The sequence below is a fragment of the Malus sylvestris genome, chromosome 16 (assembly GCF_916048215.2).
Source record: "Malus sylvestris chromosome 16, drMalSylv7.2, whole genome shotgun sequence".
Classification (NCBI taxonomy): domain Eukaryota; kingdom Viridiplantae; phylum Streptophyta; class Magnoliopsida; order Rosales; family Rosaceae; genus Malus; species Malus sylvestris.
The window spans coordinates 13,584,367-13,601,818 of NC_062275.1; the positions used below are offsets into that span (position 1 = coordinate 13,584,367).

General features: G+C 37.9%; 4 protein-coding genes and 1 long non-coding RNA gene across 5 annotated transcripts; 1 reads left to right on the forward strand and 4 right to left on the reverse strand.

Annotated features, from left to right (window-relative positions):
- LOC126606933 (uncharacterized) lies at positions 1-1,080 on the reverse strand. Its single transcript, XR_007617421.1, has 5 exons — positions 762-1,080; positions 586-675; positions 355-481; positions 182-241; positions 1-59 (listed from the first exon to the last, which is right to left on the reverse strand). It is a non-coding gene; the product is annotated as an uncharacterized LOC126606933 (long non-coding RNA).
- Positions 1,081-5,025: 3,945 nt separating this feature from the next.
- Positions 5,026-5,689, reverse strand: LOC126609133 (uncharacterized). Its single transcript, XM_050277135.1, has 2 exons — positions 5,417-5,689; positions 5,026-5,307 (listed from the first exon to the last, which is right to left on the reverse strand). Exons 1-2 carry the CDS (start codon positions 5,687-5,689, stop codon positions 5,026-5,028), a joined length of 555 nt encoding a protein of 184 aa, XP_050133092.1.
- A 1,968-nt stretch (positions 5,690-7,657) lies between these two features.
- Positions 7,658-8,290, reverse strand: LOC126609134 (uncharacterized). The gene has a single exon (XM_050277136.1). The coding sequence runs from the start codon at positions 8,288-8,290 to the stop codon at positions 7,658-7,660; it is 633 nt and encodes a 210-aa protein (XP_050133093.1).
- Positions 8,291-11,477: 3,187 nt separating this feature from the next.
- On the forward strand, positions 11,478-15,302 carry LOC126606915 (mitochondrial thiamine diphosphate carrier 2-like). Its single transcript, XM_050274314.1, has 8 exons — positions 11,478-11,644; positions 11,824-11,988; positions 12,371-12,487; positions 12,646-12,757; positions 13,385-13,512; positions 13,852-14,004; positions 14,488-14,637; positions 14,821-15,302. The coding sequence occupies exons 2-8, from the start codon at positions 11,872-11,874 to the stop codon at positions 15,037-15,039; spliced, it is 996 nt and encodes a 331-aa protein (XP_050130271.1). The 5' UTR covers positions 11,478-11,644; positions 11,824-11,871; the 3' UTR covers positions 15,040-15,302.
- A 52-nt stretch (positions 15,303-15,354) lies between these two features.
- LOC126606921 (uncharacterized) lies at positions 15,355-16,693 on the reverse strand. Its single transcript, XM_050274321.1, has 3 exons — positions 16,328-16,693; positions 16,076-16,215; positions 15,355-15,907 (listed from the first exon to the last, which is right to left on the reverse strand). The coding sequence occupies exons 1-3, from the start codon at positions 16,485-16,487 to the stop codon at positions 15,620-15,622; spliced, it is 588 nt and encodes a 195-aa protein (XP_050130278.1). The 5' UTR covers positions 16,488-16,693; the 3' UTR covers positions 15,355-15,619.
- Between the last annotated feature and the right edge of the window lie 759 nt (positions 16,694-17,452).

The window sequence follows — 17,452 nt, forward strand, 5'->3', positions numbered from 1 at the left end:
TTGATATGGTCCATATTAGCCTGCTTCTTCGTCGAAACCAACTTCACAAACACCTTCTTCTGTTTTCAAATTTTCAGAAACACAACAATCAACTACGTTTCCGAGATAATTAACAAAAAAAAAAACCTCTTTGATTCAGTTTTCTCAACAACCAAACAGAACCTAAAAATTTCAAGCTTACATTTTTTAAGTGAGCCATGATAGCGTTTGCAATTTCAGCTCCGTAACTTCGTGATTAATACTGCAAAAAATTAAAACAAAAAAAATTATACGCATTTAGAGTAAAGAGAGAGTGAATCTATGCTAGGGATTAGTCAGATAATTAAAACTAATTGAAAAATTAAACAAAATTACCTTTGGGCGTTTAGGGTTTTGGGGGAGCTCTGTCTCTGTGTGAGGTTTTAGACGTAGGAAGGTAATGACTGAACGCGCGAGGCAAATTAGGTTTGTTCATTAGGCGCATCCGAACCGTCTAATCATACTAAGGAAATCAAGATGCATCCAAAACACATACAGTCAAAATGGAATGCGCAGGGAGAAGCGGAAGAAGAAAAAGAAGATGGGGAGGGGTAGTCGATAGCTTACCCGACACTGGTCGTGGTGCGATTTCATCGTTGTGAGCTGTGAGAGATAATACGATGGTCACATCACGATTTTATCACCTGAAGGTCGACTCTTCCAAGTTGGAAAACAGAAAAATTAAAATTCAAGAACAATAAACTAACAGAAACAAATTACAGAAGAGGAAACAATCAAATTACCTCAACAAAAATCCATGATTAGGGAAGGTTTTTTTATTTGAGATGGAGGATGTTCGATCTGGGGATTTTAGGTGAGCAGATTGAAACTGAGGGAGAGAGAAAGAGAATGATGAAGAGAATGGGATCTGAGGGAGAGAGAAAGAGGGGAGGAAGAGAATGGTAAAGTGACGATCGCACCCTGCCTTTCCACGATCATCAACACGCGGGCATCATGATCAACGGCAGAGAGAGTCAGTGGTAGCCTCGTAAATAAAATGAAATTCGGCCCAAATGACTGTTCATTTGAATAGTGCCAATTTCAAAGCCATCTTTAGACTAAAGTAATAACTCTAACAAATTGCAATTTCGCTATAAAAAAATTGAGTCTTTTTAAAATACTCTTTAAATCACAAAGTTATCATAGTCTAGATCCGTCTATGAAAAAGTTATCACATTTTATGAAAATGTTTTCCATATCATGAATATATTTCTACTACTGCCTGCACTCCTCCAATTTCATCTACAAGTGACACCATAGATATAGGTCTTACCTTACTCTCTCCTAGCATAGTACAACCCACAGTTATCCCACAACGTTTTTCGATATACCGTCACACTCTACTTCACCACTTCAGCGAAATAATCCTCAACCACTAGTCTCATCACCAACCTTAATTATTTTCATCCTTGCCAACCCTATCTGCATCCCAGCCTACTATTTCCGCTTCACCTATATCATTACCCACCTCAATTTCAAACACAGTTTCCCCCATCTTCATCTACTGTAATGAAAAAGTTATGCTTTCATTTCATAAAGAGAATAAGATTACATCTTTGGTATATATATACTAGTGACTCACTTACTTGTGCTAACAACTAATTACATCTTTAACTAACTAATCATTTAGCCAATTACAAAAACTGTTATAACCACTTTGTAACAAACTCAACTTCCCTATAACAAACTCAATTGTTTACAATTTACACTTATTATCCCCCCCCCCTCAAACCTAACTAAGGTAACCAAAGAGAGAGTTTGGTACATATGTCTGCAACCTAATCCTGAGTGCAAACAAATAGAACAATCACTTGGTTTGTGAACACTTTTTCCTGATATAGTGGTAATCAATTTTCACTTGCTTAGTTCTTGCATGGAAAATTGGATTTCTAGGCAAGGAAATAGTAGAAATATTATCACACCAAAGTTGTGAGGGAAAAGGAAGAACAAGGCCAACATCAACCAAAAGCTTACAAATCCGTGTCAATTCTGCTGCAGTATTAGCAAGTCACCTATATTCAGCCTTGATGGAAGAACGAGCCATAATTGGTTGTTTCTTTGCACTCTAGCTTATAAGAGAGTCTTCCAAATAGACACAAAATCCACCAGTGGATCTTTGATCAATGCTACACCCTGCCCAATCTGCATCTGAGAAAACAGTGAGGGTGAGGGGCTTAGAACACTTAGGAAACCATAAACCAAAAGACAATGTGCCTTTGAGATATATGAGAATGCGCTTGACTGCCTGAAAATGAGACTGTCTTGGATTCTCCATGAACTGCCATACTAAATTCACTACAAATGATAAATCTGGCTTAGTCCCGGTTAAATAATGCAATCCACTAACCAATGACCTATATTCTTCAGGATTATCAAGCAGAGGAGACTCATGATCCAATTTGGTTGTACTAAGAGGTGTAACACAATGTTTGGAGCCTTCCATATAAGCTTTTGTGAGAAGGTCTAGGATGTAATTGTTCTGAGATATGAATATACCAAAGGATGATCTCTGGACTTCAATACCAAGAAAGTAATGAAGAGGGCCTAGATCCTTAACAGAAAATAAGACACTGACCTGAGAGATGATTTCTTAACAGAGTTGAGTATTGGGACCAGTGACAATGATGTCATCAACATACACCAATATGAAGACCAATGTTGGATCCTTCTTGACAAATAGAAAGTGATCATTTTGTGAACCTGAGAAACCAAGAGATTTTAAGGCAGTGGTGAACTTCTCATGCCAAGCCCTGGGGGCTTGCTTCAAACCATACAAGGACTTGTGTAAATGGCAAACATGATTAGGCTTAGTAGGATCTTCAAACCCAAGTGGTTGTATCATAAACACAGATTCAATTAAGTTGCCATGTAAAAAGGCATTACTCACATCAAGTTGATTGTGAAACCAATCAAACTTTGCAGCCAAAGTGAGAATAAGCCTAATAGTGACAGGCTTAGCAATTGGACTAAAGGTCTAAGTATAGTCCAAGCCTTGTTGCTGATGAAATCCTTTGGCAACAAGCCTGGCTTTGTACCTATCAATGGTACCATCAAGTTTGCATTTGATTCAAAGCACCTATTTTGCACCAACTAAATTTTGAGAAGAAGTGTTAGGGACCAGAGACCAAGTTCCAGTTTGAATGAGAGTATTAAATTATTTCTGCATTGTTTGTCTCCAATGAGGGTATTTGGACGCTTGAAGATAAGTGGATGGGGTATAATCGGGGGATATATCAAAATGGAGAAGATATTTGGTTGCTAGAAGAGCTTTAGGTTTAAAAATTGTAGACTTTGATCTGGTTTGCATAGCATGAGTGTTGAGAAATAATGAAGACTTAGCAATGGTACTAGGGATAGAGACAGGATTAGACTCTGGTATGGATGAGGATGTATGGATAGATGAGTGTGGGGGTAAAGATATAGGTGAAGGTGTAGAGGAAAAGGGATGAGATATAGTGGGAAAGGTTAGCAGTATGAATGGTATTATGATGCTGCAATGGATAAAAACTAAAACTGGACCTTGATTGTTGAAGAATATCTTTTTTAGCAAAGGGAAAAGTAGCTTCATAAAAAATCACATGTCTCGAAATGTATATTATACCAGTGAGAGGATCAAGACACTTGTAGCCTTTGTGGTTCAAACTATAACCTTAGAAGACACGTTCCTTGCTTTTGGGATCAAGTTTGGAAGTTGTGTAAAGCTTCAACCATGGGAAGCATATGCATCCAAATATTTTCAGAGATGTGTAATCTGGAGATCTATGAAATAATAATTCCCAATTAGATGATTTTATAGTTGTTGGCATCATGTTGATCAAATAGATTGTTGTGGCAAAAGCTTCAACCCGGTATGACTTAGGTACCTTGGATGCTGCTAAAAGAGTTCTAGCAGTTTCAACTAGATGCATATGCTTGCGCTCAGCACAACCATTATGTTCTAGTGTGTAAGGGCAGGTTAACTGATGTGAAATACCATGCAATTGAAGATAATTGATGAATTTGAGACTCAGAAATTCTCCACCAGAATTAGAGCTCAGAGTAACAATTTTGGAACTTAACAAATTTTCCACCAAAGCTTTGAATTGTACAAATGTATCAAAGACATCAGACTTGGATTTAATAGGAAAGAACCAAGTATATTTTGTATAGTCATCAACAAATATGATGTAATATCAATATCTATTGACAAAAGTGAATTGTGCAAGACCTCATACATCAGTGTGCAAAAGCTCAAGAAGCTTTCTTGATGTACAAGAAACAGAAGCAAAAGACAACTTTGAACATTTTCCTAAAGCACACAGATTTATTTAAAGAACTTAAAACTGGAATACAGGACTTAGATGCTAGCTTATTTAGTATTTTGAATGTAGGATGGCCTAATCGTTGATGCCAAGTATCCTATGAAGCTTAAGCATATGCTGCAAATGCCTGTTGATTTCTAGCAATAAGAGATGCATGAAATGGGTAGAATCCAGCTCTCGCATGACCTATACATAGCATTTTCTCTGAAGAAAGATCCTTCACAATGAAGTGAAAATGATACAAATGAATAGAACACCAATTATTAAGTATAAATTGGTTTGCAGAAATCAAATCTTGCTTAAGATGAGGAACATGCAAAACATTTTTTAGATCAAAGCAATGAGAAGCAGTATCAAGTTTAGATGAACCAGAGTTAAGTATAGGTAAACCTTTGCCATCTCCGATATACACTTGTTCAGGTCCATTGTATGCTTCAAGGTTTTGCAGATGATTGCAAGAGTTAGTCATGTAAGAACTAGCACCAGAATCAAGTAACCAAGTAGGAGTAATGGTTGCATTGTATGTAGTTTGAGAATTCTTGGTGCCAAAATGTGGATTCATGCGTTGAGGGCACTCTGTAGCTTCATGATCCATTTGGCGACAAATTTGGCAATAGGTCTTTCTGGTAGAATTGTTATATTGAGGACGAGAACCACGATTGTTTTGGTGATTACCTTGATTGCCTCAATTAAATCTTGGATTACCCTAAAAGCCTTGATAATTCCTCTGAGTATCACGGTTATTATAGTGCCCAAGGTTGGAAAAATTGCCGCGCTGTTGAGAACCATAGGAATTCAAGTTAGATCCACTCTGAGTAAAGAATGCATGTGAACCAAAATCACCAATCGGTGTGGGAAGAAGACCAACAAAAGAATTAAAGGTCTGAATTCGTGTCGACGAAAAGGCTTTCTTGCAAGTAGTTAACTTAAGCTCTTTGCTCAAAAGAAGACCATTAAGTTTATCAATAATGGTAGAACCAAGCCAAAACTGAATTGCATGATAAAAGATTCATACTCAGAGGGCAAACCACGTAAAATCACATAGATCAGCTCAGAGCATCAACAATTTCTTCAATTTGTTAAAGATAGATCGCAACCATAGAATCACCCTTCGTGATGTTACGAAGATAAGAACAAAGCTTGTGAATGTGTGATTGCGATGCAGTTGCGAGGCATGATTCCAATTTCGACCATAGCTCACGAGCCGAATTTACTCCAATAGTGTATGGAATAAGAGCATCTGAGAGTGTAGAACTAATCCAAATGAAAATGTTCTGATCATTCTTAAACCACGTAACATATTGAGGATTCAAAGTAGAAGTGTGATTACCAGACGAATCAAGAAGAAATTTCGGCAGAGCAGGCATCATGCCGTCAATGATACCGGTGAGATTGTACAGGTGAAAGATCAAAGCAAACAGAGCACTCCAGGTGAGATAGTTCGTTATTGTGAGCTTAATTGGAACCAGAGATCCAATATTCTAGATCGTAATCGACGAAATTGCTGAGGATGTTGAAGAATTAGGACAAGAAGTCATCGGAACAAGATGAATTGAAGAAGTATATTCAGAAGAAGTAGAACCATAAGTTGCCATGGCTGGATTTATAGGGTTTAAAGCTTCAAAAGTAAGCTGAGCGGGAAGCGGGAAAAAAGGATCGAAGGTTGTGAAACTCAGGCGAGAGATACCATAATGATAAAGTTATGCTTTCATTTCATAAAGAGAATAAGATTACATCTTTGGTATATATATACTAGTGACTCACTTACTTGTGCTAACAACTCATTACATCTTTAACTAACCAATCATTTAGCTAATTACAAAAACTTTTATAACCACTTTGTAACAAACTCAACTTCCCTAAAACAAACTCAATTGTTTACAATTTACCCTCATTATACTATCCTTTTAGGCTCCATTCAGACCCCTCCCTTTTCGAATATAGGGATTAATTCCCCTCACACAACTCAGGTGGCGCATCAACCTTCCCATACTATGATCACACGTGCCAAAGATGGGATTCCCAAGTATGCTTGTGTTGCTAATGTTCATGATAATTTTGTTGAACCTACATGTTTTAGTTAGGTAAATAAACATTCATCGTGGTGTCAGGCAATGGCTGAAGAATTTAATGCCCTACAACGGACAGGTACATGGACCCTTGTCTCGTCTCAACCTCATTTGAATAATCTTCCAAACAAATGGGTCTACAGGATTAAACGCATGTCTGATGATTCCATCGAATGCTTCAAAGCTTGACTGGTTGCAAATGGTTTCCATCAAACAAGATGGTATAGATTATAGGGAAACCTTTATTCCAATCATCACTCATTCTATTATTCAACTTTTTATTCTCTCAACTGCAATCCATTTTAATTGGCCTATTCACCAATTGGACGTTCAAAATGCATTTCTTCAGGGTCATTCGGCTGAAGAGGTCTATATGCGTCAACCATCAGGTTTTGTCGACCCATAATATCCCACACACATATGTAAACTTCGTTGTTCTCTCTATGGTCTCAAATAGCCAATCGTGCCTAGTTTCAATGTTTTTCTCATCACCTAGAAGATTTGGGTTTCATCGCATCGATCCACCGTAGATTATTCCTTTGTTTACCTTCTTTGACATCTTGGTGACATGAAATAACGTGGAGTTTATTGACATGAAATAATGCGGAGTTTATTGGTCTAGCACTCAAGCAGATTATCGTCAACTCGCTCACACATCTGCAGCATTGCCTTGGTTTCGAAACATATTATGTGACCTGCATATATATTTCTCTTGCACATCCATGATTGTGGTGGGATAATACAAGTGTCATTGCTGTAGCCTCAATTCCAGTTTATCAAGCTCGAATGAGTCATGTTTAAGTGGATTACCACTACATTCATGAAAAGGTCACTCGTAAAGAAATCGTCGTTCTATATGTGGCTTCAACTAATCAACAGCTTACTGATCTTCTTACAAGGGGCCTATCATTTTCATGTTTTGCCTCCTTAATTTCTAACTTTCCCATTCGCCTAAGGCCCGCTTAGCTTGCGAAGACGTGATAAGCCAAGTCAGATTACCCAATTTTAAACGTTGCTGCCTTCCCACTTTCCTCAACTGCAACACAGTTCGACTACAACTCAAACTCCTCATCAAATTAGGGTATGGTTTGGGGTTGAGGTGATTTTATAAAAAGATGGTATGAAAAAAAGCTGGGAAAGTTTTTGGTGTTTGGTAAACACCCCAAACCAGCTTTTTTTTCAAAGTTTCAGACGAAAAAATAGCTAAAAAGTGGAAGCTACAAAAAGCAACTTCAAAAAGTGGCTTATTTCAAAGTTTCTCCTGATTCTTCACACTTTCAAGAGAAAGAACAACGTCGCCACGTCCCAGTGACCCAACTCTAATTCGTTGATCAAGAATTGCAAATCAACGGCCTGATCGTCCATTTCTTCATCGCCGCATTTCTCCTCTTCTTCATTGCTTTCTCTGTCGCCATCTCTGCCTCTAGCTCTGTCATCAGAAATGGTGAATTTCTCAGCCTTAAACGTGAGGCTGGAGTGCACAATTTCAGAAACCCTAGTCCCGTAAGTTCCATTAAACCCTAATTTGGAGGTGGAGTGAGAGGAAGAGGAGAAAATGATGATTGGGGCGATCTGATTGGGGCCGAAGAGGGAGCGAGCATCGTCGTCATCGCTGGAGAAGAAATCGTCATCTAAGGTTCCGACGCGGGTGAGGTGAAGAAATGGGCGGTGTCGGAGGCAGAGAGAGATCGGAGATGGGGACTTGGCTGGAGATCTAGGAAAGCGGTGGTTGGTATTGCCGGCGCTAGCGAGGTCGAGGCAGGAGATGAGGGATTTTATAGAAGGGTCGCGGTCGACAAAGGAGGTGAGGAGGTGGGTTCTATTTTTTACGACCGTGCGAAATGAGAAGATAAGGAGGAAGGGGAAGACGAAGGTGAAAAGGTTGCCAGCGAACGACGTCATGGCTTGTCATAGCACATCTAGTATTATACCATTTTGGTCATTTCATACAATCACAGCTATTTTACATAAAAGTTTACCAAACACTATCATATTGCTTTTTTTTTTTTTTCAAAAGCACTTTTACAAAAAAAAATTACCAAACACTTTGCTGCTTTATTTCACAGCTATTTATTTCACAGCATAACAGAAGCAGCTTTTTTTCAAAGCACAGTAATACCAAACCAGTCCTAGGTCTATTAGTTCAAACTTCCTATTGTTATCACAAGTATTTATCCTTGTACTTATTGGAGATAGTTCTCCCTTGTGACTGAATCACTTATGTAACAGTTTATATTCAATACGTAGGCTCATTCATCGATTCATAAGTTGAGTTCATACATTCAAACACATTTCTTCTGCTGTGCATTGATATGTTTTATTGGTAACATGTTAAATAACCATCATACTCCCATCCCTCTCATGTTCCGTCTACTTGTTCCAAGCCATCCATTAATCTCTGAACTCCCTCCCACCATTTAATTGATTAGAAAAACATCCCTATAGCTGTAAATCTTTTAGAAAAGTACTTTAAAAACTCTTCATCTATTCACTAGTCAATCTTTCATTGATTTTCAATTGTGAAATATTTTGCACATTGTTAAGTCATTTGGATTTCTTATTTTTCTAAAGGGCATATTTTTGCACAAGTACCACCTGAACCTGCAAGCATGTGTGTTAAGAGCAAGTCCAGCAGGGGTGATGGCCCGATGGACCGGGGACCATTTAATTGCAATTGCCTCCCTCCCTTACTCCAGCCTATACGGGCGATTGGGCTCGGGGGAGGCCCAAGTGAGAGGGGAGGTGGGAATCCACAGCCCAAGAGCCTGAGACGAGTTGATGCAAGGCTAACGTCATGGTGACGTCGGCCACGTTATAAAATTAATAAAAAAATAAAAAATGTAAAAAATTAATAAAAAAAATCCGAACAAAATTAAAAAAAATTAAAAAAATTGATTTAATTTTTCTATAAATATGTTATCACTATCTTCCAACTTACACCACAATTTTATATTTTCTCAAATACTTTGGGTTGTAATTTCTTATTTAATTCCACGTGGTACAACGAGACCGATTAAAAATCCTATCCGAAATTACAAATAAAATTATTTTTATTATTTTTAAAAATAAAAAATACTAATATTTTATTGCCTATTGCCATAGCTATTCAGTTAAGGGAAATTACTGTTCATTAAAGGCAATTACTGTTCACTGGAGGCTATTCAATAGGAAGTTGCCCTAGGAGGTCTTGATACACTGGACTTGCTCTAATATCAACTGAATTTTCAATTTTTAACTTTTACCATTGGACTCTCTTAATTGTTGGAATTTACGACCTAAGTTATTTTATTTTTCTGTTAAAACATGTCATGTGCCCCTCACGTGGAGAGATATTTTTGTCAATTCACTCCCTAGGGCTCGTTGGAATCAATTTGTCCAAAGCCAAAAGGTTTTTTTTTTTTTTTTTTTTTTTATAGCGGCATTGGAGTCAAGTCATGAAGAGGAATGGAGAAGTTGATTTTGGAAAGGGTTGTTGAAGAATTGAAGTGAAAATTATGCAAAAATATAGTCTTTCATTTATATTGAGTTTTCAATTTTTTTTTGGTAGATCAGCAAGTGGGTGTGTGGTTCATCTTAATTTATTCAGATATTAATTTTTCAAACTCTTTATGAGGGAATTTCTGAATTGGGGCTATATAGCCCCCAATTTTAGAGCCCTACAAAGACATGTTTTAATAGCAAAATAGATGGAAAGTAATCTAGGTGGTAGATTCCAACAATTAAGAAAATTCATGTGGTAAAATATAAAAACTCAAAGTTCAAGTGATATTTATTGCACATGCTTACAAGTTCATATGGTACTTGCACAAAAAATAAATTATTGGATGTACAATATTTGTCTATAAAGTGACGTTATTAAAAATAAAACAACACATGAAAATCCCTCCCATTGACCCTTTGAACTCGTGATTTTTATTAGACTAATAAAACTAAAGTCATAAGATATCTATACTAATGAATAAAACACTCATTGTCAACTAAAAACTTATGAAATTACTAGTTTAATCCTCTAATTAAAACAGAACATGAATAAGAAATATGAGACATAAATGTAATTTCACAAAACCAAATTTTGTTGTTTTTTTTTCTTTTCAAAGTCTCATCTACATGTAATCCTAACATATCTCTAATTAAAAAAACAAAAAACCAAAAAAAGCTTCCCACTCCCACATTCTTTATCACTCTCTTCCTCTCTCCTTCTATTTCAAAAACAAAAGTAAAAAAATTTCTCACACACTTTGTGTGTGCCCATATGCTAGTACTATATAAATAGAAGACACGAGTGTTTTGAAATGCACCAACGACCGACCGAGTTAGCAAGAATTGAACCTAAATTGATGCCAATTTTAACACCTAGAACCTTAAAAGGAATTATGTAAGCAAGCAACAATGAGAGACTAAAAAGTAGGGAGACAAGTATTGTATCAAATTCACCTAAATGACTCTATCTCTAACATCTTATAGCATACTTATTGTAAGATTTTTTCTTTTCTTTATAAAAAAGAGAAATATTTAGTGGCTTTGTCACGGCAATCACTCTTTCAAATATCAAGAAAACTCACAGAGTCTTTTTAACTACTTCTAATTATCATCGTGTAATTCATCAACATCATTATATTAACTAAAACAAATTAATATTAACAAAACGTGGAACACATTCATGTCTTGGGCTATAGTGTCATGGCATGAGATTTGGGAAAAGGATCCTCACCGGATTCTTTTCCTAGAGATCCTAGTGATCTCATGATTTCACTCGTTCATCGTATATCGTACGATCAGTTTTCGTCAAGTACTATTCATACTTAATTTTAAATTTTGAAATGATTTCTGATCACACAATATACGATAAACGGATGAGATTACAGAATCCCTAATAACCCTAAGAAAATGATCCGACTAAGATGCTTTTCCATGAGATTTGGGTGATGATGTGACCTCATTCTACTTTACAGGACACAAAAGAAAAAGGAAAAAATTTAAAAAAAAATTATCTTCTATTCACAAAAAGGACCATTCCCACTATTGACGTACGGGAACATTTCCGTGAATTAAACAGCAGCGCTCCATTAACCCCGATTATCTAGGCTGCCCCACAATTAACGCCCCTTAAACGTTATTAAACGCCCCCCACCTCCTTCTTCTTCTTCTTCTTACAAGTCGCCGAAGCGGTCTTACTCAATCCAATAAGGCGGCAAAACCCCCCAATTCAATGGCGGCGCTTTCTCTCTCCTCCATTGTCCCACCTGCCCTCTCCAGGTCGGTTCCTCTCCCTCTCATTGCACTACCTTTCTGCTTTCTGCAAGTCGAATTTCCAGTATTTCACCGTTGGAGGAACCCTAATCGTCTGAACCCTTATCGGATTTTGCTAATCCGTTAATGTGATCGTCAATTTTTGATCTTTTGTTCTGAATTGAATTGAACGGCATCGTTTTCAGGTGATATATCTGCTTCAGCTTTGTTCGCGAGGGGGATTTCTTTTGGCAATGGAAGAGAAGGGGCAGCTCAAGCGAGCCGTCATTGATACAACGGCAGGTTTAATCGCCGGCGGAATATCGCGAACGGTTACTTCGCCGCTAGATGTTATTAAAATTAGATTCCAGGTTGGTGAAAGTTTTGAAATTTTTGCCTTTATCTTTATCTGTAATGGGGTTAGACTGCGAAATTTTATTGACATCGTGGTGAAGTTTGTAAGTTTTTGCAATTTCTGAGCTTTGCATTTTTTTCCAATGTAGAAAATTCATAACATTCTTACAGTACAGTACAAGTAATGATATGAATTGTTATTGTTTTCAAGTTTAATGGATTCCTACATGTATTGACTTGGTGTGAAATCGTGTTTGTTTTTGTTGTTGCGTAAATTTCGTGGGTTTTGAGAATGTTTATCGATTCGGTGTTTGGGTTTTATGCATGATGCTTATCTGCATATGCATCTTAAAGGCTGGTGGTGGAATGAAAAATCTTTGTATTTGTTTTGGTTGATAGGTTCAACTCGAGCCCACGACGTCATGGGCTTTGGTTCGAAGAAATTTGTCTGAACCATCAAAATATACTGGGATGTTTCAAGCAACAAGGGATATCTTCAGAGAGGAAGGCTTACGGGTACAGTGACACAATTTATGTTCACGGAGAATGTAAATTACTATTTAGTTTTTCTTGTGGCATTCTGTAGAAGCCATTTCTGGTGGTCTTTTATGGTTCAGTTTTGCAAGAACATTAAAATTTTCCCAAGATCTTATTATGAGAATTTCTTATGGCAGGGTTTTTGGCGTGGAAATGTCCCAGCTTTACTTATGGTTATGCCGTATACTGCGATACAATTTACGGTGTTACACAAGTTGAAAACATTTGCTGCTGGTTCTTCCAAAACAGGTACTTTGAGAATAGTCCTTATGTGCACTCTTTATTTCACTTGCGCGCTCATTTCAACAGGACTTGATACATTTAAGGGTATGACAACTCGGACCCTATATTTGTTTAAAACCCTTGGAAAATAGGCAAACACAGTTGGACACCTGCCTGCATCTGAAATCCATGTTTGTGTCCATGAAACATAGGTCTGAACTCTGAATTAAAAGTTGTATTATGTGGCTTCTTTTAAGTAAAGGTATAAATTGAATATGGTTTGATCTTCTGATTCTTCTTTCATTATTTGTAGCTCCAGTAGCTTTGGCGTAGGACATTTGACTTTGACTTCTTTATTTCTCTAAAATTCTCTTTCAAATTGGTTATCAAGACCTGAATTTGTGCTAAAGGAACTTGGGTTGTAAGCTGGATGTCAGATTGTAATGTCCATCTCTAATAAAAGTCTAGGTTTATTGCTCTGTTGTTTATTTGAATTTTGCAATGAGGATTTTGCTGATAGAGGTACCATGTTCAGTTTAAGTACTCTATATGTAATGTTTACGACTTTAGAGCTATGACCACTATGGATGTGTTTTTTTTTTTCTAATACCTCAAATTTCTTGTATGTCCTGATCATTGTTTGCTCTGATGCAGAGGATCACATTCATTTGAGCCCCTATTTGTCTTATGTCAGCGGAGCACTAGCGGGTTGTGCAGCTACTGTCGGCTCATATCCATTTGATCTTCTAAGAACCTTATTAGCTTCACAGGGCGAACCTAAGGTATAGGTACATGGGTTGACTTTTCGGTGTGGTGCGTGCGTGTGATTGTAAATTAACTTTCAAACTGTTCTGTGCCATGTATAGCTATACTAGTCTGAGGAGTAGGAATCAATGTTAGATCCATGTTATTCTTCATAAAATTCTTTAAAGTTACAAAAGTTATGCATCTGACAGCATAAGCTATCCTTTATGTAATCGGTAGCTTTGAAATGCTTAATATACTAATAAATTAATGTTGAATTTTATCAGGCCACCTTTAGAATTAGTTTCTGCATAAACACCAATTTGTGAAGAGTTCTTTGGCATAATAGAGCCTAATTGACATTGTTCTTCATTTAGGTGTATCCAAATATGAGGTCTGCGTTGGTTGAAATAGTTAAAAATCGTGGCTTTCGAGGGTTGTATGCTGGACTGTCGCCAACACTTGTTGAGATTATACCCTATGCAGGCTTGCAATTTGGTACCTATGACACGTTTAAGCGCTGGACCATGGTAAGCTTCTGGTTCTGCTCTATCATTTACTTTTTTTGTGTTTTTACCTAAATATTTGTATTTCTCTGTCTCATGATGGGATGATTTCCGTCAGTTTTGGAAATCAATATATAGTTGTTTTGGTTGAAAATATCTGTCATGTGGTCTCACAGGGAAATGAACCACATTGGCTAGTTTTGCAGGGGGCTTGTAGCTCAAGTAGTTTAGACCATTCACCCCTGCACTTGAGGTCCTAGGTTCAGTTTTCCCCTCCCCCACTCGCTTGTGTAAAAATAACCTGACATGTTTAGATATGTGAATTGAAATAATCAAAGAAAAGGGCCCACACCCAGCAAAGAGCAAGATCTTTTGTTGGAAGTGAATTGGATACAATTGTCCTTCCAATATATGTTTGTGTGTTGTAAGAAGGTTTTCTTGGATTGAGAAATGCAATTCATATCTGAAAAAAGTATGTGATCTCACATTTTATTGTGTCCATTTTAGGCGTGGAACTGGTACAGATCCTCTAATATAAACCCGCACGGTAGAGAAGATGGTCTCTCGAGCTTTCAGCTTTTCCTCTGTGGTATAGCAGCCGGGACATGTGCCAAACTTGTCTGTCATCCACTTGATGTGGTCAAGAAAAGATTCCAGGTAGATATTTAAACGTCCCGAGCTCCACTAGCATTACTGGAAATTTCAGTTCATCTGGACTCTAGTGTGTTATTTAACCATCTTTCCGCATGAATACAAGGGAAGAAAAATGTGAATGAAAATGCTTCCATGTCAATGCAATGATGGTTGGTCATACGAATCCTGTTTTCCCGCCCCTTGCAGGTTGAAGGACTACAGAGGCACCCAAGATATGGGAAACCAGTAGAGCACCGTGCTTATAGCAACATGTATGACGCCTTGCGAAGAATATTGCAGATGGAGGGCTGGGCTGGTCTCTATAAGGGAATAGTCCCATCAACCGTCAAAGCTGCACCTGCCGGTGCAGTGACATTTGTGGCATATGAATATACATCAGATTGGTTAGAGTCCAGATTGACTTGAATCTAACTGTTCCCTAATAGTTTCAAATATTATTTTTGCATGATGAGATTCTTTTGTCCTTGGAAACCTTAGAAAACCCTCGTCGAAGGAACCGAAAGGAGGGACCCTATTTTAGCCGCCCTTACAGGCCATAAGATTGTAACTAGACAGCAAAATGTTTGAAGATAGAAGTTGAGATTTAGAGCACCATAAATTTTTGTATCAGCATGTTTCAAATGAGATTATCGTCTCCTCTCTTGGAAAAAATCTGGTTACCGTATTTACATCCTCTACATATTTTTGTGGTCGAAGTACCGTTACGTTCGCACTCATATCTCGAAACAGAATGGACTTATAAATCCCATAACCACAACTAAACATGAATTTCTCCGACATGTTACAGATTCTCAGTTGTGTTGCAATCAAAATGCCTCAAACACTCGGTACAAAATTTCCGACATGTTACAGATTTCGGAAATGTATAAAATCTCCAAATCACAGGATTCACATTCAAACTTGTATGCGAGCCAACGTTATTCAACGAAAAATCCAATTAGTAGTGAAGGGGAGTATCGATAGAAGCTATCTATTTGTGCCTTCTTCAGCGATTGTTGTTCTGTTTGCCACTGCCATCCTCCGGAGGCAGTGCTACAAACTGCAAGATCCTCCGAACCTCAGCAACATCAACCCGGAACTTCTCAGCAATTTGGTCCGGCTCCATGCGGCCATTGTGATCCTCGGCCTTGCCCTGATGCAGCAGAATAATGTGGCGCAGCTGTGCCACATTCAGAGTTCCCGGCGGAGCAGGCCTCTCCTCATAACTCCCGGAATCTGGCTTCGTATCCCTCAGTTTAGGTAGAGGCCTCTTATACTTGTCCACCACATTTGCCTGTACAATGATCCCAAAATACACATTTACAACAGTACAATACAATGTCTTAAATTCAAACCGTGGCTAGCTAGTTTATTTGCTAAAAGTGCTTATGAGCGGAAGTGCTTTCTACGTTATTCCCAAACGGCGAAACGAAATGAAAAAACCAAACTTAAAAAAACTGACCTCGCCCATCTCAAATTTGCCTCCGGGCTTTGCTTTGATTCTACCCACCATTTGATTGAGCATGGCGTCGTAATTTGGATCTCGTTCTTCGAGCACATTTTCGACTGCTTCCGCGGCTCCTCCTGTTCCTGCACTGCCATCTGAAACCAACAAACCACATTCGAAACGACGCCGTAAATTAACTGAACTGAGCTGAGGAAAAATGTGCGAGAAAAGGCAATAGACAAAAGAAAGGCGGCAACTTTTATGTACCAGAATCAATAGCGCCGCCGGCCTTGGAGATCTCCGCCCGTTCGGGGGGAACCAGAGGAGGCCGCTTATCGACGACGACGGTCTTCGGTTTGGACGACGCCGTTTCGACGGTCGAAGAGGGTCGCGTTCTTCCAGCAGCTCGGCGCAGCGCCTGACCCATTGTGCCAGTCGTGCTTTCTATTTTCTAATTTTCCCCAAATCAACCAACAAATAAACTCCGTTAAATATGCAGATAGATTAAAATACAAAAAACCCTTTTCAATTTTTAGGGTTTGGTGGGAATATTGGAAGAGGAGGTGGGAGAGGAGGAACAAGAAGACGATGGGAGCACTACACAGTGGAGAGTGGCGCGTGTTGCTCTCGTGTCCTGTTGTCCTACACGAGATAGCAAATACCGATGGGGCCCATTTCCTTTACTTTTATTAATTTTAATTTATGAGAGTTTTTTTTTTTTTTTTGGTCAATTATGAGAGTTTTGTTTTAGAGTATACTGCCGATTTGCCCCCTGAACTATCACCCAACTTTCGATTTCCCCCCTGAACTTTTTAATTGGAAAATTAAGGACTTAAACTAATTTTTTTGGCCAATTTGCCCCCTGCTGTTAATTTTTCATTCATTCCATCCAAATTTTTGTTAAATGGAAGCATATGCACAACATGTGTGGGTAGTTCGGTCGCTTCATTCTTTAAAATAATTGAAAACCTTAGATTTCTAAAATATAAACCTATGCAAATATGTGTGATTCTATAGCTTTTGTATCTAAAGGTCTAGTGAAATGACACTTTTGTCCACAAATGAGAGTTACGTGGTTTGCACATGATAAGAGTTAACGTTAATTTGGATGAAATCTATGAAAAACTAACTGTAGGGGGGAAATTGGCCAAAAAAAATTAGTTTAAGTCCTTAATTTTCCAATTAAAAAGTTCAGGAGGGAAATTGAAAGTTGGGTGATAGTTCAGGGGGCAATTATGAGAGTTTTGTTTTATAAACACAAAGTGTGAGAGGAAATTTTTTATTTTTGTTTTTAAAATAGAAAGATAAAGAAAGAGAGAGAATGTGGGAGTAGGAAGTTTTTTTTTTTTTTTTTAACATGTAGGTGAGGTTTTGAAAAAAAAAAAATTGATT

Bases quoted from the DNA above. Each gene is read 5' to 3' on its own strand.
- LOC126609134 (XM_050277136.1), bottom strand. From the start codon at position 8,290: ATGACGTCGTTCGCTGGCAACCTTTTCACCTTCGTCTTCCCCTTCCTC.
- LOC126609133 (XM_050277135.1), bottom strand. From the start codon at position 5,689: ATGATGCCTGCTCTGCCGAAATTTCTTCTTGATTCGTCTGGTAATCAC. The intron at 5,308-5,416 runs GTTGCGATCTAT...CATGCAATTCAG, and splicing joins TCACGAAGGGTGATTCTATG to TTTTGGCTTGGTTCTACCAT.
- LOC126606915 (XM_050274314.1), top strand. From the start codon at position 11,872: ATGGAAGAGAAGGGGCAGCTCAAGCGAGCCGTCATTGATACAACGGCA. The intron at 12,488-12,645 runs GTACAGTGACAC...TTCTTATGGCAG, and splicing joins TCAGAGAGGAAGGCTTACGG to GGTTTTTGGCGTGGAAATGT. The intron at 14,638-14,820 runs GTAGATATTTAA...CGCCCCTTGCAG, and splicing joins TGGTCAAGAAAAGATTCCAG to GTTGAAGGACTACAGAGGCA.
- LOC126606921 (XM_050274321.1), bottom strand. From the start codon at position 16,487: ATGGGTCAGGCGCTGCGCCGAGCTGCTGGAAGAACGCGACCCTCTTCG. The intron at 16,216-16,327 runs GTACATAAAAGT...TGTTGGTTTCAG, and splicing joins CGGCGGCGCTATTGATTCTG to ATGGCAGTGCAGGAACAGGA. The intron at 15,908-16,075 runs GTCAGTTTTTTT...ATCATTGTACAG, and splicing joins GCAAATTTGAGATGGGCGAG to GCAAATGTGGTGGACAAGTA.